The sequence below is a fragment of the Protopterus annectens genome, chromosome 11.part0, assembly GCF_019279795.1.
Source record: "Protopterus annectens isolate FY-2018-M chromosome 11.part0, PAN1.0, whole genome shotgun sequence".
Classification (NCBI taxonomy): Eukaryota; Metazoa; Chordata; order Ceratodontiformes; family Protopteridae; genus Protopterus; species Protopterus annectens.
Window position 1 is genome coordinate 1,432,481,587 of NC_056745.1, and position 23,509 is coordinate 1,432,505,095.

General features: G+C 42.4%; 1 protein-coding gene across 7 annotated transcripts in view; it reads right to left on the reverse strand.

Moving 5' to 3' along the window:
• The window catches only part of LOC122815888 (ankyrin repeat domain-containing protein 26-like), a 2,190,206-nt gene that overhangs the window by 1,903,788 nt on the left and 262,909 nt on the right, over window positions 1–23,509 (reverse strand). For all 7 annotated transcript variants that reach the window (XM_044088730.1, XM_044088728.1, XM_044088731.1 and 4 more), the window contains exon 6: window positions 8,343–8,503. In XM_044088730.1, the coding sequence (XP_043944665.1) occupies window positions 8,343–8,503 (161 nt within the window). The remainder of the gene's footprint in view (window positions 1–8,342; window positions 8,504–23,509) is intronic.

Genomic DNA, 23,509 nt, shown 5'->3' on the forward strand with positions numbered 1-23,509 from the left:
AATAAAAATAGTTATTCTGTAATACCATCTCCACGGAATTACTAATCAAATTAATGCCATCATGACTAAAACTACTGGTTTAGGTCAAATCCTGTTGTAACCAATCCATCCTGATGTCATGCAGAATTACAGAAAACAAGTCCTTTACATTCATCCCTACAAATAAAGAATTAGCCAGGTACACCTTTTTTCCCCAACATCTTTAGAAAGTGCCAAGAGGGGTGAGCAAAATTTCTTATTTCGTAAGTGATGGTTTAATAAAGATGTTTCTTGTTTAAAAAAAGGGGCAGGAGTTGAATAATTTAAGTAATACTGCTTAGGTTATATGATATACAGCAATATATGTGAAGCACAATGTTTGTTAATTTTAACTTTTAATACAGCTGGATTACCTTTACCTAAATGTAAATGTGCCTGTGTCACAAGCGATAATTCAATAAAGGTGTTTTAAAAAAAAAGAGGGATTTACAAAATTTCTGTTTTATGTTTTGGAAAAGGTCCATAAAAACGAGAGGGACAGCAGTTGAGAATCCTCCTTGGAATACAGGAAACTGCTGTGGGTTAGTAAATTTAATTCAATGAATCTAGATTGTTTTTAATAAATTCTGGAATAATTATGGTAATTGCAAACTTTGACATTGACTACATAAATGAAGTAAGGGATATGATGTTTCTAGTTCTAATGAAGTTTTGGTGGAACAAAAGCACTTAACTGTCTTGTGATTAAAACACTGGTGATCAGCATACAAGTTTTACTATTTTTGAGGTGTAGGGAAAAAAAAAGGAGATAAAAAGTGAGGTAGTGTAAGAGGCATTAAGGCTTTATAAAAAGCCCCGAAGAAAAATTGTACAGCTCCTGCTGAGGATCTGTAGGGAAAGAAGTGACAGGAGGGGAGACATGTTTTGCCTTTTGCTTTTTGTTCTTTGGAGTTTCAAAAAATATGATGCAAGCAGAAGATGACTTCTGACATACAGTAACTCCAAAAAGGTACCTGGTACATTCTCTTGGATGAGAATCTGTGGGATACCGCCAGGTCCCTCAACAATAATCAGCTAAAATTCTCCCTTAGCAGCCTTACTGGCCATCTCTCTTTCTAGTGACTGTATTTACTTTGTTTGACCCTAAACTGTACATACACAGTTTAATGCACACAAATATCTGATTTACAATGAAAAATGCCACAATGTTTAATATATGATGTAAAGTGAATATTTCCTGTATTTTATAATTGTAAAAACTATACAGCTTTTATTCTTCTTGTACAGTTCAGATGTGCACCCACACACACATGCAAACACGCATATAAACCTACCTTAGCTCAGAGATACACAACTGTAGTACTGTTTTCTGCCACCCACTATGATTAAATTGTATATATAACTATAGCTGTAGCAACAGTATGCATTTTATTGGGGGTTGGCATAATGGGTAAGGTGTTAACCTCACATTCAGAAGATGCAGAGTTTGATTCTTACCTTTGAGGAAAATTTGCTACACTTAAAATGGCCCACAAGGTAAGCAAGTCTAGTATTTACTTAACAAAAAATGTGCTTGCTAAGACCGCTGGACGGTCTTCAACATCACAAGGAAAGCTCAGTAAGAGAATAATATTGTTATTACATAATTTTGTTTCTGAAAACTCATAGCATTTTAATGACAGTAATTCTCAAATATTCATAACTGAAAAGATGCAAGCTTCTACACTGTTATCTACAAATAGGGGTTTTGAATTACATACTTGTTAGAAATGAGAGGGTCAGATTACTGCTCGTCTTATCTTGTGATTTCTTCAGTTGCATGAAACAAAAAAAGTCTTGTTTTCTTAGGTTTCAGTAACTCCAGATAGCCAGATTTACAGTATGCACAGTGAAGGAAAATGACCATTAGAGTCTGTGAGTCAATCAGTGGCAAACTCCATAAAATCAATTTCCCACTGGCTCTGCAGAAGAACCGATGAGAAAGTAGAAATCAGAGCAGTTACCACTTAAAGTAGAGCAGGTGCTGTTAATGGACTAAAATCACAGTGCTCCAAGGAATGGGAAGTAAATGAAAGCTATGACCATGAATAAGATGTTATGTACCTACCATAACGTTCCATGTTAGTTGTCTTCTTCTCGCCTTCTTTCTTGCTGGATGGGTTCGGAGCCGATCCTCGGCTCCGACTCGGCCAATACTAAAGCTCGAGAGCTAATTCCACCGGCTCGAGGCTCCCCTATATCCCACAATGCTAGGCGGTAACTACTCAGATCTCGTTTGATAGCTATACCAAGCAATCCTCGTCTCCATAGAATGGAGTAGGGAAACCCACCTCAAAACAATCTGCGTAAAGGAAAGGCAGACCTCAGTAAGGATAGAAGAGGTGGAAGAACGTGTGGGAATAATAACTTTCAGAAGAAAAACACAAAATGAATTCCAATCGGTCTGTCCAGGCTTGGGGGAAGGAGGGTGGGACGCAAGAAAGAAGGCGAGAAGACAACTAACATGGAACGTTATGGTAGGTACATAACTTCTTAATGTTAAGTTGTCAATCTCGCCTTCATTCTTGCTGGATGGGACCGCGTCCCTAGCACCTTATCCCGGGTGGCCTATCGGAACAGACTCTTGAGAACAGTGGAACCAAAATTGGCACGGCTTCTGGAAACCATGTCCAATTTGTAATGTGAAATGAATGTATGAGGAGAAGCCCAGGTGGCTGCTGCACAAATTGAATCTATCGGCAGCCTATCCTGAAAAGCTACGGATGTAGCTAATGCCCTAGTTGAATGAGCTCTAGGTCTTGAGGGTAGTTTTTGACGTCTGATCTCATAGATGAAGGTAATTGTAGAGGTGAGCCATCTAGAGAGGGATACTTTAGTAACTGGAAGACCCAATTTGCCTTCCGCATATGACAGAAACAATTGATCAGATTTCCTGAATTGTTTAGTCCTGTCTAAGTAATATCTAAGTTGGCGATGAACATCCAAAAATGTAGCTTTTGTTCCGACCTGTTTGAATAGTTAGGAAAAAGACGGGAAGATCAATAATTTGGTTTAGGTTTATTTGAGAAGAAATTTTAGGCAAAAAGGATGGATTAGTACGGAGGGATACCGTGTCTTTGTGAAAAACTAAGTAAGGAGGACGACTGCACAGAGCATGGAGTTCGGATACCCTTCTCGCTGAAGTTATAGCTACCAGAAAAAGTGTCTTCCAAGAAAGCAACTTCAGAGAACATGAAGCCGCCGGCTCGAAGGGGGGAAGAATTAAAGATGCCAGAACCAGGTTCAAATCCCATTGAGGCGGGGGGACTTTGATTGGAGGTTTGAGAAGAAATACACCCTTTAAAAGGCTTTACAGAGTTTGTGAGCCATGATGCTAGACTCTGAAACACCAACATGAAAATTTGATATGGCAGCCAATTGAACTCTAATGGTTGATGCAGAAGATCCTAAATGAAAGAGTTCTGCTAGAAAGTCTAAAATAGACTGGATAGGTGCAGTAAAGGGATCTATGTTTTTTGATGTTGCCCAAAGGGAAAAGCGTTTCCATTTGCTACTATAAATCTTCCAGGTAGAAGATTTATGAGAGGCTATCAAGATATCTCGGACCAAGTGAGATATTGAGGGAAGCCTGGCTAAGGTAGGAATCGGAGAAACCACGCTGTGAGGTTTAGAGAAGGCAGAGATTGGTGCAGCTGACCCGATTGGTGGGTTATCAGATCTGGTACTGGGTCCAGATGCCAAGGCTGCTCCAAAAGGTAACGATGAAGAAAGGGAAACCATATCTGTCGAGGCCAGTAAGGGGCAATGAGGATCATTGTCACTCTCAAGGCGATGGCTTTCTGAATTAGTTGAGATATCAGTGGAAAGGGGGGAAAGGCATATAGAAGTCCCCGGGGCCAATCGTGAACTAGTGCGTCTCTGGTGGGATGGCCTGGTAACGGGAAGAGAGTGAAGAAGTCGTGACACTTGCTGTTTTGGGGAGTAGCAAAAAGATCGCAGCAAGGCTGGCCCCATCTTAGGAATACTTCTTCTAGAACTGATTTCTTTAGAGACCACTCGTGGGGCATGAGAATTGCTCTGCTCAATTTGTCTGCAATAACGTTGGATTTCCCGGGAATGTGCGTTGCTATCAGAAAACGCTGAGAAGAGATCGCCCATTGCCAAAGTCTGAGTGCCTCTCGACATAAAGGGTATGATCTGGTTCCGCCTTGTTTGTTGATGTACCACACTACAGACATGTTGTCCGTTTGAATTGCAATAGTCCCAGTGGGAAGAGAGTCGTGAAGGGCTTGCAACGCTAAAAGCACTGCTCTCATCTCTAAGACGTTTATGTGCAAGTGGCACTCGAAAGATTGCCACGTGCCCTGGACTGTCCTGCCCTGATAATGCCCCCCCCCACCCGATCAGGGAGGCGTCTGTTGTCAACGTGGCGACTGGGGAGAGTGAAGGGTCTTCCTCGGAGAAGTTGAGGTGATGTGATCCACCAAGACAGTTGATTCTTGCATGCTTGAGTTATCAATATGGTATGGGACATCGGGAGCTGTTGAAAGGACCATTGAGTAAACAGCATCCATTGGAGGATCCTCATGTGAAAGCGAGCTAAGGGGAGAAGGGGAATAGCTGCTGCCATGAGTCCTAGTACCTTCAAAACCAGTCTGGCTTTGACTTTGTTGCATTGTAAGAGAAGGAAACTTGGTTCGAATGTCTGACACCCTCTGCTCTGTGAGTCTGGCTGAAAGATTGAGTGTGTCTAAGGTGGCGCCTATAAAGATAATAGATTGACAAGGCGACAAAACAGATTTTTCGAAATTTATCGAAATGCCTAGAGCTTGGCAAGATTGGATGGTGAAGTCCCTGGATAGAAGAAGCTGATGTCTGGTGGTGGCGGTACGGAGCCAGTCGTCCAAATATGGAAACACCTGGAATCCTTGACGTCTCAAGTGAGCCGCGACCACTGCCATGCATTTGGTGAACACACGGGGCTGTAGTGAGACCAAAGGGCAGGGCCCTGAACTGGTAGTGACTGGCTCCCAGCCTGAAGCGGAGATATCTCCTGGAGCGTCTGTTCATTTTGATGTGGTAGTATGCATCCTGAAGATCTATCGAGCACATCCAATTGTCCTGACCCAAGAAGGGTAGAATGGACTGTAGCGTGACCATCCGGAATTTTGTTTTCCTGACAAACTTGTTTAAGTAGCTGAGATCCAGTATGGGTCTCCAGTCCCCTGTTTTCTTTGGTACCAAAAGAATTTGGAGTAGATTCGGATCCTTGCTGGTCTGCGGGACTGACTGGATAGCTCTTTGATAGCAGCTTTGAAATTTCTAATGCTGCTTGTTCCCTTAGACCGGGTGGAACATCTGGAAGGGATCTTTTGGGTTGGGTTGGGATGTGAATAAAGGGAATTTTGTAACCCTCGGATATGATCGACTGTACCCATTTGTCTTGAGTAAGGGAAAGCCAGGCTTTTGGGTACAGTGATAACCTTCCCCCGCCTGCCTCCGAAGGTGGACAGCCGGGCAGCCCCTCAGGGGTGCTGAAAGGGTTTGTCAGAGAACATTTCTCTGCTACCCTGGTTTTGGACCTCCTCTGCCTCTAGGGCGGCGTCTATTATTATTCCCCTCTGCCTCTAGAGGGAATCGCCTTGTGCGTCAGATGAGACTCCCTGGGATTGTTTTTGGAACCACATCTTTCCTCCCCTTTGACCTTTGGGATAGGGTCTAGAAGGGGTAGAAAAACGGACTCCTACAGCAGAGAGAGTCTTACCTTCTACCTCGCACCTGGTCAATGTATCCTTCACCTGTGGACCAAACAAGGATGATCCATCAAAGGGAGAATTGGTGAAGGACGCCTTGAAAGGGTCTGCAAAGTTGCATAGCCGCATCCAGGCATGACGTCGTAAGGCAACACCTGTGCCTGCGGCTCTACTCGCCCCATCTGCTGCATATGAGACCAGCTGCATGGAGGAGTTAACGATGGAATTTAGGGTTGCCAACTGGGAGTTCATTGTGTCTTTGAACCCCTCAGCTGTAGGATCCTTTATCAGTTCACCCATATCCTTGAGTAAATCTCTCTGGAGACGAGTGAAGTGGCATAAGTAGTTCAGCGACCGCATTGAAAAGGTCGATGATGAGAACATCCGCTTGCCGTACCTGTCCATGGTCCTAGATTCCTTATTAGGAGGATGGACAGGAACCGAAGGATCAGCTAACTCCTTCTTTGTGGCCGCAGCCACCACCATGGCATCAACAGGGACACCTTTGGATAAAAAATCTCTGGGGGCAGTAATAAATTTGGATGGTCTCCTCGGGGTGGGTTCCACTGAGTCAGGAGCCGTCCAAGCCTTCCTTGCCACCACTTCCATAAGGGGGTCAAAGGGAGGGGACACCCAGGAGGTAGAAGGGCGAGCCAAACGCCTCAAGATACACTGACTCATCCTCCGAAGGGTTAAGGGCTGGCCAGTTCCCCCTCTGTTTCAGGATCTCAAGGATGTCAGCAAAGGAGACATCCTCAGAGGTGGATCGAGGGGAACCTTCGGATTCCTCTAAGTCAGTGTCAGAGGTGATAGACTCAGGGGAGTCAATGTGCTTCCTCTTGCACTGTCTCTTCCTTGGGGGATCTCCTGCAGGGTCAGGAGAGGTCTCGGAAGAGGAGGAAATTCCCAATGGGGAATCTTGAGGAGTTGGCTCTCTGCGGTCTGAGACAAGGGGGTGAGTAGAAATCACCGCAGGCACTGTAGATGGAGGGGCTGAAGGAGCTGACTGTGGGGCAGAACCTGGTTCTAGCACGCTCCACATGACCTCGAAGGCACCCCCGTCAGGCAAGGCCCGAGGCCCCCGCTCCGAAGAGACAAGGACCTCCCCCGGCACCGACAGGGACAGCTCCGAAGCCGATGTCGGAGCCGAACTCACCAACGCCGAAGCCCCGAGAGGGAGAGTGAGGTCGGACAAGGGTTCGATGCCACTCGCCCCCTCGGAGCCGACGAGGGAAGCTCGGCGCCGAGATCCCTCCAAGGAGGAGATCGGAGCAGACGACGGAGCCGAAATGGAAGGTATCGGATCCGACGCACCGACAGTCATGGCTCTGACAAGCCTTGGCTCCGAACTCAAAGGAGTCGGTGGAGGAATGTATTGGGGAACGGGAATAGCCACTGACTGGTGAGTCGGGCTATGCAGCATTTGGGCCAGTGCCTCGGACTTGAGAAGTCTACTCACTACCCTTTGCAAGTCATGGTCGGATAATCTGGAAGACCGTGAGGAATGAGTTTTGTGACTTCGTTCCGAAAGAAGAGGGGATCCTGGCGCCGAATGCACGGATCCGATAGAGGGGGATCTGGACCTCTTTCTCGACTGTGGCTCCGATAAAGGTATCGGAGCCGATGAAGTTTTATCAGCCTCGGCTCCAGCCGGAGCCGAGGTAACAGTATGAGGCTTAGAAACATCGGCTCCAGCCAGAGCCGATGTCGAAGCCGACTTAGTCTTCTCAGCAGTCGACTCTGGAACAGGAGCCGACTGTTTGGAAGTTTTTGAAGGCTTCCCCGACACAGACTGAGTCGGGGGGCCTTCAGGCTTTAATAAGCCCCGCAAGATAAGTTTATTCTTGCGTTCCTGCAGGACTCCAGGGCTAAACCCATGACAAAAAGCACAAGAGTCCTGCAGGTGCAAAGGCCCCAGGCAATACATACAAGAAGTGTGACCGTCTGTCAGAGACATTTTCTGACAGCACGAGTCACACTTCTTGAAGTCTTTCGACATAGTAAAAAAGAGAGCCTAACACACACAAACACACTACAGACACTCTCTTTACAAAACTATTAAAATAAATTATTAAGGCTAAAGCCACAAACACACACACACAAGCCCTTACAAAAAAAACTAATTTAGTCAGTAAAGGACTAGGGGAAGGGAAGGGGCCGAAGGCCTAAAATAAGGGAAAAATAGTAAAGGGGGCTCGACAAACAGGGGTCGATTTATCTAAATTTTTAATTTAAACTGAAAAGTTATGGTATCAAAATTAAAAAGGGGTTTTAAGAAGTACCTAAAGGGTAAAAGTATAACTAACCTGCCTGAGCTGGTAGAAAACGCACCTAGTCAGCTATAGCGGCAAACGAGATCTGAGTAGTTACCGCCTAGCATTGTGGGATATAGGGGAGCCTCGAGCCGGTGGAATTAGCTCTCGAGCTTTAGTATTGGCCGAGTCGGAGCCGAGGATCGGCTCCGAACCCATCCAGCAAGAATGAAGGCGAGATTGACAACTTAACATTATGTATTCCCCAGAGCATTTCTTGAAAATATTAGCACATCCTGAAGAAAAATAAGAGAGTGGCAGCAACTATTAAAGTCACTTACAGCATTTAGTGCATTACCTTCCTTTTCCATTGCTGGTCCACCTAAGACAAAGCCAACATCAGCAACGTGGTCTGGAGTGCTAAACATTGACACTGCCTTTCCTTTGTTGGTCCCAAAGATTAAAGGGGACTGAAGTGACTTTTTCTTTGTTCCATGCTCAATAATTAGATGGGAACAGCTACAAATGAAAAATAAAATACAAGAACAGAAGCTTTACTGGCATTTTTACATTTTAACCGTTCAATAGAATGGAGTTACACACTAATGGTTCTAAATGCACACTTCTTTCATAGTTCATAAGAAAAGCATTATATCATTCTGTAACAAAAATATTACCGAGAAGCAGGTTTCTACAGCATACAAATTATCTGGTCTTTCTTAAGTGTTACAATAAAATATTTTTATATAAACTCCTTTTAAACTGTTGGTGTATCCTTTCCTGAAATTCTGAAACTATGACTACTACAAGATCAGGTTTCACTTAAAGGTAGTTTGTTAGAAGTAAATACAATATTCTCTTTGCATAGGCCTAGAAATGCAGCCAAATTAAAGCAGGCCTCTATCTTCATTTTATATGTTTTACATACAGTTTCAATAGAATGGAATGCTTCAGTGCAGGAAACAAATGAATAACCTTCAGTCAAGGAAAATGAATAAAATCTGCTAACAGAATATGCAGTACATTGAGCACAAACAGATCTTGTTTAGATGGTATGAGAATTGAATACCAAGGTTAAAGAGGCGTGTAGAACTTGTAGGAAATTGACAGGTTTTTAGCTTTATGAGAGATACTTCAGACACAGAAATAAGTAAGTTACTTTTGACTGATATGCAAAAAAGTCACTGCACTGCAGTTCACAGAAGTCAGGAAAAGAATGCCAGTTAGTATTAATTCTACCATTCAGGAGGAAAGGAGCAATTCTTACAGAAGCTAAGGACAGTTGAATGTATGCAGAAGCTAGAGATATCATAATTAAGTCTATTTCAGTTTATTAGTACTGTTATTAAAGAACAATAAGATTTGATTTGGAAATTGTTGACATCTGCCTCTACCCTATGCTGCTGCTATATAATAAACCACATTCATCAGATCTTGTGAGCAGACTTTTATTCTGAAAAGTACAAGATTTGGTACATAAAGGACAGACTGATATATCTGGCACTTGTGCCCCACGGAACTGGGTAATTAAAAGATAACAGACATTATTTAGGCTTCGATACAGTACCTTGCAGTTTAATACAGTCCTTTAATTCTTACAACTACCACAAATCTTCATTTAGAATTTGTTCTATAACACACAGCTAATTATCAGCTTTATAGAAGTTTAATACAGCCACCCTAGTTCAAATCTTGCAGTTGCATAATTCAACAGATCTGAACAGCATCTCATGGAATGTAGGACTCCATCCTAAGTCTCGGAATGCAGAAGTCTGACTGCTTTTATATTACCCTCAGCATCACAAGACTGCAGTGATGCAAGTAATGATTTCAATTTTGCAAGGTCTTTCTCTTCTCCACATTACTCTGAAAGTGATATTCAAAGGACCCCATGTGGAAGGTTGCAGGGGGAATTGTCATCCTGCAGAAAGTGCTAATTGACTGAAGTCCCTTACAGTTTTAGTGCTGTTCCTTTTTGTAGGCACAGCATTAGAGTAGACTTCTCCCGGGTATCTGTCAAACCATTCCACCTTGTAATTTAATACAACAATCTATGCTATGCTGATTGCATATAAAACAGAAATGGGAGTACCAACAGGAAGGCTGAGGCAGCATAACATAATATGAGAGAAGAAGATAATTTGCCTAAGCAGTGCAACTCATCTGTGGTGCAGTAAGCATTTAGCTACAGCCTCACTTCATCCCGCAGCTGCCCCCTACCTTTCTGAAAGTCACAGAGGGGAAACCAAAAACCCACTTAGGCAGTATGTTTAAGAGTCAATCATCCTCTCTGACCTCTGAAGAAAACAATTTCAAGCCCAGATTAAGGACAGCCCCTCCCCAACAAAATCTGTCTTCATGTCACAGCTCTATCCCATGGCTTCTTTCATGCAGTAGCCTGTGTTCCACCATATCATATTGCCTACCCTTTGGGCATCTAGAATGTGCATGTACAACCATTCAGCGCACTGCGCATACTCCTTCCCAATATTCCATGACAATCCATACTGCTGTGCAGTGCAACAGATATTTGTATGACAGTGGGTTGCTGGTATGATAACAAACAGTCAGATGGTAAGAGAATGCACCTCATTGGGACTTGCAACTGCACATCCTAGTCCAGGGACCCATCTCCTTAAGCCACGATCTGGGCACAAAGCAGCAGATACAACAGTATAAGACATATGTGGACCTTGGCTCTAGATGATTGTCACTGCTGAACTGGCACCCCAACCCCATGTGCAAAATGGGGAGAAGGAGTCGTGGATGGATAACTGGATGGATGGATATGTAGTGCAAAACACAGCATTTAAACAGTTACAGTGAACAGTTATACTGGCACATGCAAACTGTTAAAGTACACTTACAAAATAAAATGTATGTACATGTATCTGTGCAAAAAGAAATTAGCTTGTAGGGCTAAAATTAATAGTTCTAAACTTAACATCAGTGATCGTCTTGATAAGTCCACACAAATGGTATGAAAATAAACATACAGTACCAGTCTAATTTGTTTTTTGCTATATTTTGCTACCTGGAATTCCTGTACTGTTAGTGTATAAATTTTCTTGTGACCTGTCCCTCTGAATACAGCGTTCTGTAGTACACAGTGGTCTATGATTTCTGACTTACAACTACAAGAAAATAATCACTTTACTGGAATCCAGTCATACTTACCCATCCTTGGGTCTCCATTCCATTTGCAAAATAAAACTGTATGTATTAACTCAATTTGTGAAATTAAGCAGTGGCATAATAGTTTGATCTGTGCCTATAACAGCAGACAGAATTACTTATTGTATCTACTGTTAGGCATTTAAAGTTTGTAATCTCATCTGCAGATGGTGCAACATAGATGTTCTGAAAAATGAGAGCTCAGATTTTCTATGCATACTTCTCATCCCATGTACTTTACATTCAGATATGTATTGCTGCATTTCAGAAGTGCAGAAATCCAATATTCTGAGCCCTAACAAGCTGACAAACTACTGTTACAGCTACTAAATATTTTCCAGTTGGATTTGCCCCTCAAGTCCCAGAATTTGAGGAGCTGCCAGGCCAAGCATTGCTTTTTGTGGATGTAGATTTCTCTTGTAACTACAGCTAGGTAACTAAAGCTGAGGAGAAAGCCTGGCAGGACCTAGAGCAGTGGTTTGTTAGACAACGTTTTTGCCAGATGGGTTCTATAAGGCTAAACTCATCTAGTAATGAAAACCTAAGTTGCCATTTACCTTTATGTCGAACAGCTAAGTAAACTGTACTTTATTTGCCTTAAACGGCTCTATAAAAATAAAACTGCAAGTTTTTTTTTTTTGTTTTTGTTTGGTCCCAGCCCTCCTTGGATCTACACTGGTGGTGTTTGCATTGGTAATTTGCCAAGGACCTGTCAATTTAAAGTTCTTCAAAATGTCTCTGTTGCAAGTGCATGGCCTATTTAGGCTAATAACTCCCAGTGAAGCTGCAAGCACTTTCCTGTTTCTGCTACTGATTTTTTTGCAAGCTTACCAACAAGCTTTTCCTTTTCTTCTTGCTGTTTTATGGCAAGCTTCTTTGTACATGAACAGCGAAGGACATCCTGAGGTTGCCTGTGGAATCCAGGGTAGACACTGACCAGAAGGAATTACAGCTATAAATACAGCTATATAGCAAGAGGATCACTGGCCTCAAACAGATGCCCTATGCAGCTCGACTGAAGAAACTCCAGCTGTACTCGGTTGCATACCGCCTACTCAGAGGTGATCTGTACCTGATATACAAGGCCATGTCCAACCCAGAATTGATGCACATGCTCCACCTAAAGAAAACCATATTCCCTCGAGCCACACGCTCTAGGGATCTAAACCTCACCACAACAATAAATAGGACATGCTGGAGGGATAGATTCCTGTCCCAGAGACTTCCCATGCTTTGGAACAAGATTCCAATCTACATTAGGCAGAGCTCCTCACTAACACTCTTCAAGAGAAACCTTGACAAGTGGATGGGAAGCAGAAATTTTACCCCGGGGATCACTTCAGTGGCTCTGCTGGACAGAGGCACAGGGAACTAATCTAAGGGTGCCGAAAGCCAACACACTCTGGCTAGGCTTACAAATGCCTTCGGGCAGATAGCCTAGTACCTACCTATGAACCTATAAAGGCATTTGGTCATACTGGCTAATGCAATACCAACCCTAGAAATGTGCCTGCCACAAAGAAGTTAAGTAAAGAAGATAATTTGGAATCATATTTGGTGGCATTTAAATGATATGCCACCCAAGAAAACTGAGGAAAATCAGAATTGGCAAAAATCCAGTCTTCCGGGCTGACAGGATAGGCATTAAAGACATTTATGGACAAGGAGAGTACTGAATGCACAGGTTATAACACATTTTTAAAAAGTATATTTTTGGCTATGACTGCGACAATCTCTGAAGTGCAAGCCGCAAAATTTCATAACTAAACCGCTAAAGCTGACAAACCAGTAAGAGATCAGATGCATGACTTAAAACAGATTTTAAACTCTGCTTAGAATTCAGTACTGAAAGTAAAGTGAAAAAGTTAGAAATTCTTGCAGCTGACAAATTTATACGGAGTTTGCTGTGTAATATAGGAAAATTGGTATTGCAAAGTGATCCCAAGATCTTTGACAAAATAATAACTTTAGTATAATGCTTTATTATTTATTATTTTATTTATTTGCAGTTTGTTACCCAGGAAAGTCCATTGGGCCAAAATGAGCTCGTAATCAATGGAACCGTGGGGAGAAATACTCCATTTACAATTATTACAAAGCTAATATCAACAAAGTTAAGTACAATACAACTTTCAAAACTACTAAAAACACAGTAATATAGAAGACAGAATAACAACATTTGAGCAAGGTGCTATGGCAAAGCATTGAATGAAATTAAAACATAAGTATTTTGGAGTACATAAGTATAACTTGGAGTGCAGGCACTTACGCACTCAAAGTTTCACAAGATGAGAGGTAGGAAGAATTAGAGCAAAACAGTAGAACAGTGAAAGGGGAATAGGCTGAAAAGCAAAAAAGGGAGAGGAGAGGAAATGAAGGGATTCACTAGGTTGAGTTTTGAGAAAGGAGAAAAAAGGATGGGGGAGCAGAAATGATATAGAGGGAGTTAGGTGGGGTGAGAGCATGAGCATTCTCAGTGAGAACAGAGATGGGAATGGAGTATGGTCTTGAAGGTAGAGTGGTTTTGGGTGATTTGAATGTGGGTGGGTGGGGGTGGGGGGTGAATTCCATAGGTAAGCAAGGGAGAAAGACGGCAAAAATTCCCCAGGTGCACGTAAGGGTTTGCACACTTCGAGGAGGCTCTGGTTACTGGACCTGAGTAGTCTGTCAGGATGATGCAAGGTGAGTATGGAGGAGAGGGAAGGGCAGTTAGAGCATTTGAAAATGAGTTTACGAGCAGTTAACAGTTGAATGTGAGAGAGAGATAGTGGGGGATTTCCAGCCAGTTCAAGGAGTGCAGTGCATCACAATGATGGGAGGAGGATTTGGTCCCAGTAGCAAACTTAGAAATTTTATTGTAGCAGGATGACAGTTTTGACTTTAGGGAGGATTGAAGGTTGGTGAGGAGAGGGGCTCCATACAAGAGAAAGGGGATGAGGTAGGAAATAGATAGTATATGTTTGGAAAAGGGAGTGAGATAATGGCTGTGATGATACAGCATTCCGAACTTTTGGCGGCTTTTCTTAATACTGGTTTGTATATGAATGTCAAACTTTAAATGTTCATCAATGATAAAACCTAGAAGTTTTGTATGGGAAACTATTTCAATGGGAATCTTATTCTGACTGACTCTGAAGAAGGAATTTGTATCGATAGAGGTGTTTTTAGATGGGGTAAAGATCATGATTTTGGTTTTGGATGTATTGAGAGCAAGGTGATTTTTCAGCATCCAAGACTCTGTACAAGAGAAGGCATCTTGTGTTAGTTGCATGAGTTTGAGGAGAGATTGAGCATAGCAAATTATGGTGGAATCATCTGCATATTGGACAAGTTTGGTATTAGGAATGCAGTGATGAAAATTATTAATGAAGATGTTAAAAAGTAAGGGACCAAGTACTGAGCCTTGTGGAACTCCTGTTGGAGTGTGAAGAAAGGAAGAGGTACTATTGTTCCACTTGACAACGTTGTCTATTAGAAAGGTAACTGGAAAACCAGTTAATACAGGAGTGGAAGAGATTGAGAAGAGAGAGTTGGAACAAGAGAAGGTTGTGGGAAACCGTATCAAAGGCCTTTGATAAGTGTAGGAGAAGGGTATATACAATGTTGCCAGAGTCTCAGGCATGATTGATGATGTCAAGGAAGGAGAGAAGGGCAGTGGTAGTACTATGTCCAGGTCTAAATCCATGTTGAGATTGAGAAAGAAGTTGATTGTCTAGGAGGTAGAAAAGGAGTTGCAAGTGCATGCATTTTTCAAGGACATTTGAGATAGGGGACAGGATGGCTATAGGACGGAAATTGGAAATTTCAGTATTGTTGCCTCCTTTGTGGAGGGGAATGATGAACACTTTTTTCCAGAGGAGTGGTACATAAGATTCTTGAATTGAACGGTTGATAGGTCAGGTGGACGGGAAGGGCTATGCCATTGGCAGCTAGCTTGAGAAAGTTAGATGGAAGTTTGCCTGGGGTATGAGAGCATGGTTTTAATTTTAGTAGTTTATTATGGTGTGCCGAGAGACGGGTTGTATGGTAAAGGGGGGAAATGAGTAGTGTTGATGTCAGTGGGACTAGAGTTGAGGGTGTGGGATGACAGTGGAGTAGAAGTGTTATTGGAGAATGATGTTGTGAGCTTGGCTATTGAATCAATTAAGAAAGAGTTGAATTGGGTAGCTAAGATATTATCTGGAGAGTTAGGGTCAAGGCAGGGATTGTCTTTTTTGCCAGGAGAGAGGAGAGCAGACATACTGTTCCAAAATTTTTGGGGGTTGGATCTATGATTGTTTTGAATCTTGGAGTAGTAAGACTTTCAGTCTAAAGCAATTTGTTTTTTCACTTTATTATGAAGTTGCTTATACTCAGTAAGGGTGTTAGGTGTTTTAGATTTATGGTAATGCTTCCAAGATTTAACTCGGAGATGCATGAATAGTTGTTTTAGTTAGCCAAGGGGGTAGATTTATTTTAATTCTTTTAGTTCTGGGGGAGTGAAGCTATCTAGTAAGGTTATTGTATGAAGTATTGAAGTATGTAACAGAATCGTCAAGAGGGAGGGTTTTTGCAGGGTTCCAGTTCATATGTTTTTTAGAGTCAAAGAAAGTTAGAGGGTTGAAATTTTTTTAGGGTATGAGTTGTGATGTAGTTGTGGTGAAGATGGAGGGAGGATGGTGAGCAACAATCAAAGGCAGGGAGATGATCGCTGAGGGAGTTGGGCAGGGTGACATTGTCAGAAATGGAGTTGGGGTGAGAAACTAATATCCAGTCCAAAATGCTACCGGAGTTATCTTTATTAAATCTGGTAGGAGATGTAATTATTTGGGTGTAGTTGTATAGGTTTATATTCTGAGGTGATGTACGTGATTGAATAGAAGTCCAGTTTATATTTACATCATCTAGGAGTATAGTTTTATTGCTTGTGTTGGATGAGAACCAAAGAGGATATCTTCAAGAATGGGGATGTTATTTCCTGGTGGAATATAAAGAGCAGCTATACATATGTTTTTGTGGTCATTAATTTTTAGGAGGGCCAGGGTTAGTTCAGCTGCTGTGAACTGGGGTATAGGCTTGGTAAAGGGTGTCACTGTTAGGGAGGAGGCGAAAAGTAAGGCTACTCCACCACCTTTCTTTAGAGTTCTGTCATTTCTTATGATCTTGTAGCTGGGAGGGGTAATTTCAGAATTTTTTAGGTGGGGTTTTAGCCATGTTTCGGTGATAGAGAGAATGTCAGGGTGGTAATGGGATAGCCAGGCATGAAGAGTAGGAAGTTTACTGCATAAACCTTGGGTGCTAACAGTAGCAAAAAGGAGAGATTTATGGTGAGAGGGTGAGGAAGACTAGTTAGGGTTAGAAGTATGGTTGACTAAGGGTCCAGGATTAGGATGCATATCCCCAGAGAGGAGGATAGAGATTTGTTGGAGTAGGAGGGAGGCAAGTTCTTTAGATTCTTTAGAGTTGAGAGCAGGGTAGTTGGAGAGGTATGGATTGTGAGGGACTGGGACTGTATTACAGATATCAGGAAGAATATTTCTAGTAAAGAGGAAAGAGTCATAGTAATACAGGTGAGGAGAGATATAAGTCGAGAGGTGAGATTCTTTTAAGGCATGTATTGAAGTTGTATGATAGAGAGGGGAGTAAGAAAAGTCAGGTAGTCTGGTAAGATAGAGTAGGCAGTAGAGGAGGAAAGGTAGACAAATTAATGATAGGGTATGTGTAGGTTTGATTTGCATGGTAGTGTAAGGTTATAGTACGCAGTGAGGATGTGCAGAGGGGAGAAGGAATTAGCAGAAGGCAAAGTGGTGTGTGATCCTTGGTAGTAAGAATGGGGGAAGGTAAGACTAGGTAAGGGGAAGGTACCGGGAAGTGGAAACAGGAGGGGTTGGTGGATAAGGAGGTGGGTGAGGATTGTTGAGATAGTCTGAATGCTAGTGGGGGTGTAGTGTTCGGGTTATAAATGTCGAGGCACTGGGGGGCGGGTGAGAATTGGGGCAGGGTAGGGGAACAGAACGGGCAGAGCTGAGAAGGAGGAAGGAGCAGAAGAGACCAACAAAAACAATCAGTGATACAGGCACTCTTGAACACTCAAAGGTACTGACAAGCTCAGATGTATGTTACTTATGAGTTAAGGTTTGGTCTAATTCAAGGAGAATTGAACAGGTGTGACAATTGTACAAAAACACTGGGAAAGGACAACAGGCTTTACAGCTGCAGGGAGCAGGGAAAAAGTATTGAAGGTTACCTAATAAAATGAGTGGGAATATATTGCCACCTAGTGGCATTCCTGAGAAAAGTAAAATGTAGAATTTACTTATTACAGGGAGTGAAACGGCTGGAGTGGAGAGAATTGGGAAAAGGGACTGCTGCAGAACTGCTAGTGTGCACACCATGGGTTAGCAATACAAACACCTTAAAAAACAAGCTTTAACAAAGAGTAGTGCACATACACACAGATAGAGGGGTTAATTTTCAGAATGTCCCTGGATTTCTTCTTTGGGGAGGCATGTTCCTCAGTCTAAATGGAGCTGTAGAAGGGAAAAACCCGAGAGAAAAATACCCGAGCAAGCTGAAAAAGAGAGAGAAGTACTTTAATATAGAGGCATGGGAGAACTGGGAGAGACAGTAATAGGATAGGCTGGAGTGATCCATTTACATGTGATAAGTACTGCACAAAAAAAGGGGGAAAGACAGTTCAGAACAGAAATATGACAGCAGTTCCGGGGAGAAATAAAAGCATTAGATGGAAGCAGCACAGTTAAATGCAATTCAATAGGCAATGGATGCATATGCAAAAACGAGTTGCTCTAAGAGAACTAACAGCAGCAGGTACTTATTCACTATACAGTCAACAATACAAATACAAGTGTCTCTATAAGAACTGATAACAGCAGCTTATTCACTTTGCAGTTAACAGATTACAGCAGGAGCTGATGCATTTTACAGCCAGAAGTGACCGCAGCAGACGTATTGCACACATAAGGCATTAGTGTAGAAAATATTCTGTATATCTCCCTTTGACCACACCAGTTGCAAAAGCTAGTCAGGGGAACAACACATTAAGTGATTGGTGCTACTGCGTTTAGATACTGTATGTATTGGGGCAACTTGTATTTCTCTAACTTCTGTTATATTAATAGGGGTGGTCAGACTGACTCGTTTAGTAATACTGGGGAACACTGAGTGTGTGGTATCATAGCAGGGCTGAAAGACATTTTACAATACACTATATGGGAGGAAGGCAGGCACTGCTGGACATGCTCTAAGCGTTACGTGCCATTGAAAATATGGTACGCTATTAAACTGTATTGTAGGAATCAGTTAGGTCAGGTAGCAAAGCAGAAATGCCGAATATTGCTTATTACTTAATGGAACTGCAAATTCAGGTTTGGGCACCAAGCCCTCCAGAGCTTTCCTACCATCAAAGTTTAAAACTGAACTGTCTGCTGCTAAGTCTGACTAAAGTCTTAAGTTACAATCATCTATGAAACAAAAAGCAAGCAGGCAATAGGTTAAAGTGTTTCAAATGTGTGTTAGGGGTCACAATACTAAATTATGTTCCATTAACACTGAAAAGGATACTAGGTAGAAGAAATGTGAAAAGTGAAATGCATGGTACAAACTAGACAGTATGAAATGACAACAGCTCAAATGACTGACTGACTCAGCATTACATGACTATGTTTCAAGTATGCTGAAATATACCACAGAAGAGAAGTTCAAGCTCAGTTAGATTCTGAAAAAAAATGATTACCACCATCAAAGGTTTCCTGGTATGCAAACAGAAGCTCAACTGGAAGAAGGATGAATGCAGAAACCATCAGATTGGTCCATGGTTAAGCTGAAAAATGTGCCTAATTTCCAGGAAGCCTAGTAGCAGTAGTTAGCAAAACAGGTAAGTAGTAAAAAAGTAACTTACTTCCTTTAAAAAATGCAGGAAACACACTTTAACCACTTACCCCAGCCTCCAAAAGTAAAAGAATGTAACTATTACCGCACAAAATTAGTCTGAATGCATTACCACAAAATAAATAACTAAAAGTAAAAAATGGCAATCCCCTTTAAAAGCAATTAAAAGTTATGTAACAGTCTGTATTGTTTTACAGGAAAAAGTATAATTTTGGTCATAAAAAGTAAAGTGGAAGTTCTTTTCCCCTTGAAGAGAACTTATCTGCCCAGGAATAGAACAGCATTAGCCAATTCCTGATCATTGAAAGCCCTCAAAAGGAGTGTTCTTTGGCAGAAGGAAACCTCTGGAGGACTTGGTGCCCAAAACTGACTTTTTATTCAGGTCAGCCCAAGCTGACTAATGGTCTGGGTGTGTTGAAGATGCTCTGAAGCTTTGGAACTGATCAGCAGTTATAGCCTGCTTCGGCTATTGCAGCAGTAATCCATATGATGAACATCTGTAGATGTTCTAATAGATCACTGTACTACCCCCTTAGGACTGTCTTGGCTTTTCAAAGCTTTAGGGGGCCTTGCACTTCAACTCTCAGGAGCTTGAAGGAAGCTCTATAAAAAGGCAGTCAGTCCACAAAAAGCTTCAGAGAGAAAGGAAAGCAGGAGTCCTGAAAGAACAATGCGAGAAAACAAACCCAACAGTAAACTTTATACAAAAAGGTATATACATACACAGCATGGCAATCTAAAAAGAAAAACAGCCAAATAAAGCAACTGGAGAGAAGGGTAGCTACTGTAACAGTGCTCTATTAGAACATCTACTGTTATGGTTTACCTACACAGCTGTACTATGTTCTATATGCTGAGCATACTGAAGTGACTATACTATGTTAAGCATACAGATTACTGTTGCAGAAGTTATACTGGTAGATTACCATAGCTTACAAACCTAAAAAGAGAAGAGGTCAATATGCAAGATTCCAGCATCCCTTGGAGAAAGGTCCTAGCAAAACCTGCTCTGGACCTGGAAAAACAATCTGGTTTGCAGTATTTTTGTTAAAGTATGTACAGACGACCAAGTTGCTGTCTCTAGAATACTTCTAGAGTCCACCCCTTTCCACCACAGAAACTAAAGCCCTTGAGGAATGGGCCTTAACCCTGCCTAAAAGTAGCTTAGTATGTTGAGTATAACAAAAAGCAATGAGACACCCACTTAGAAACATTCTGCTTTGACCGTGTTTGTCCTTTCCTCTCACCCTCACAGGAGAGGAACAGCTGATCATCTTTCCTTAAGTCTCATGTTTTGTCTATGTAGTATGTGAGATGCATATGGACATGCAGAATGAGAAGAATCCTCCCTCTCTTATTCATGTGCTCAGGAAAGAAGACATGTAGCTAAACAGCCTGACTTGAAATAAAATGTGAGACCACTTAGGAATAAAATAAAAAGGGTTAGTTCAGAAACAAACTCTGTCCTTGTGAAAAATGAGGTTGGGTTGACTCTCCTAGCCAATGTCAGAGCGATAAGTAAAACGTCCCCCACGTTAAGAACCTCAATTCTGCCTAATCAGCTGGCTCAAGTGGAGAAACAGCATGCTTTTCAAGCACAAAGTTAAGACCCTAAGAAGAAGGCACCTGTTTCCTATGTGAACGGATATGCAACATCCCTTTCAAAAACTGTTTAAATTGAATATGGCTAGAAAGTGGGGATCAAAGGAAAGACAAGCAAACTGGAGGACAATGCACTTAGAAAGACAAATATGAAGGACCAGTGGACAGTAATTCACACAAATCATCTAGAATCAGAGAAAGCTAGGCCTGAAGAGGGTGTTCTTTATTGGCATCAACTAGAAAATCATTTACACTTGCACATATATGATTTCCTATAGCAGTTTTTTTCTTGCCTCCTTTAGTGACTGATGCACATCCTCAGCAAAAGAAGTGCCTAAAAGGTATTTGCCTTTGTATTTGGTAAGTGCCCTTAGCTGGATTGAAAAGAATGGAGAAATTATATTTGTGCAAGATGCACTTGCCACAACAGCAGATGTTTGATTAATCACTGATACAGTGGTCTTAGCTATACGAGTTACATCCTGCCAAGGATATAAACAGCCAGCAAGTCTTCCAAAGCCTTCGGCCCTCTGCATACATGTAACCAAGGCTGCTGTTAGCTCAAGCTCCTAAGGAAGAAAACAGCATCCTGGGAGCCAAACATCTTCAGGACTTTCTGGCCAACTAAAAAGGATGAGGCTACTGTTCTGAGAACAAAGGAAAGATACAAACACAACTTTTATCTGAGAAAAATTACATACGAAAAAAGGGTGATGGAGGGAGGGTGTGGCTAATGAAGCAGTGATTCAACTGAACATACAGATGTCAGAGTAACAAACAAGACAGTATTCCAAGGAATGAACGGTAAGTCAGCCAGATGAGCTGGTTCAAAAGCAGACACAGTTAACGTTTCCATCACAAATTTAAGATCCCAACAAGGTGCCACCTGTTTCCAAACTGTCTTACATGCAAAATTCCTTTTCAAGAAAAACTTGACCAAAGTGTGAGAAAAAAAAGAGGAAGATCCATGGGTAGTCATGATGAAGTGGCCAAGAGATGGTCCTTGACAGAGGAGTAAGACAGGTAAAGGATAGTAACTTACACAAACAATATAGAACCAGTGGTATCATAGGTTGGTACTAGGCTATCGGCCCTAGGGCCTATACAAGCCTAGCTATAACAATTCCCTGGACATTTCTTTCCACAATATTTACTTCCTTGGACCCCTTGTCTAGCAGGGCGACTGACGTGATCCCCGGGGTGAATTTCCTATCTTCCATCCAATCGTCAAGGTTCCTTTTGAAGAGGGCCAAGGAGGCGCTCTGATTGACATGTATGGGCAGTCTATTCCAGAGTATGGGGAGTCTCTGGATCAAGAACCTATCCCTCCAGCAGTTTTTGCTCATTGTGATGACAAGGTTTAGATCCCTGGAGCGTGTGGCTCTGAGGGATTGGGATTTCTTTAAGTGGAGCATGTCCAACAGTACAGGGTTTGACATGGCCTTGTATGTTAAGCAGAGATCACCTCTGAGTAGAAGATATGCCACAGAGTATAGCTGGAGTTTTTTTTAGATGGTCAGCATAGGGCATCTGCTTTAGGCCTGTGATTCTTTTAGTGAGGTATTTCTGCAGCCTTTCCAGCTGTTGCAGATGTCTTGAGAGGTACATACCAAACGGGGAGTTGTACTCTATAATGGGTCTAATGAGGGATGAGTACCGTTGGACAATGACCTCCTTTTTTCTGGATGAAAAGCCCTTAGTGATGAGGTGTGCCACACAGAAGGATTTCCTGACTGTTGTGGTGATGTGGTTATCGAAGGTGAGACCACTGTCCACCTGTGTCCCTAAGTCTCTCATCACACTTCCGGTGTTTAGTGTACTGCCACCTATGTGGTAATTCAAGGGTACATGTTTTTTCCCAAAGGGGATAACTATACATTTCTTGGTATTAAGCTTGAGCCCATGGCTCTGGCACCAAGCATCTGTTTCTCTAAGGCCTTTTTGTAGAATATCCACATCATTTGGGGATTCAGTAATGGCTCCCAGTTTACAGTCATCTGCGAACTTTGTTAGCCAGAGCCCCTTAGTGTTGGCCTGTACTTCAGAGAAGTAGATGCCAAACAAGAGCGGTCCAGGACTGAACCCTGAGGTACTCCACTTGTCACGTGTCTGGAGCTGGATTTGGAGTTGGCTACTTTCACAGTCTGGGTTCTGTTAGTAAGCCAGTTGGCAACCCATCGAGTGACGTAGGGATTTATGCCCAGCTTAGTAAGTTTATCTATGATTCCAGAGTGGGGGATGGTGTTGAAGGCCTTGGTGAGGTCCTGATAAGCTGTGTGGACCGCCTTACCATCGTCCACAGCTCTGGAGACTGATTCGAAGAAGTCAATCAGGTCCAGGAGACAAGATTGGCCCTTCACGAATCCAAACTGGGTGGGGTCCAGTGTTTGAAGACTGACAATGTCTTTGTTTATAAGTTCCATGATAATGCATTCCATGCCCTTGCAGATCAGGCTCGTCAGACTGATGAGACGGTAGTTCCTGGGATCCGAGATGGATTCCCCCTTGTGGAGTGGAATAATTGTAGCTGTGCGTCACTCAGTGGGCACAAAGTCTGAGTTGAAGCTATGATTAAACATGACCCTTAGGTGAGGTGCCAGTTCATTTTGTAGTTCATGTAGTACACAGCCCGGGATGTCATCTGGTCCCATGGATGCTGTATTCATAGCTTTGGAGAGTGCGGTTTCTACCTGTGTGGCCGTGATTACAGGAATTTGGCAATCTTTTGGTATTGAGATGGGCCCTCTAGGGGGTGAGAGGGGGTGAAGGTAGCACTAAATTGATCTGCCAGGATATTGGCAATATCCTTGGGCTCAGTATATTTTATGCCAATCTGTTGTAGCTCAGAGCATATCTGAG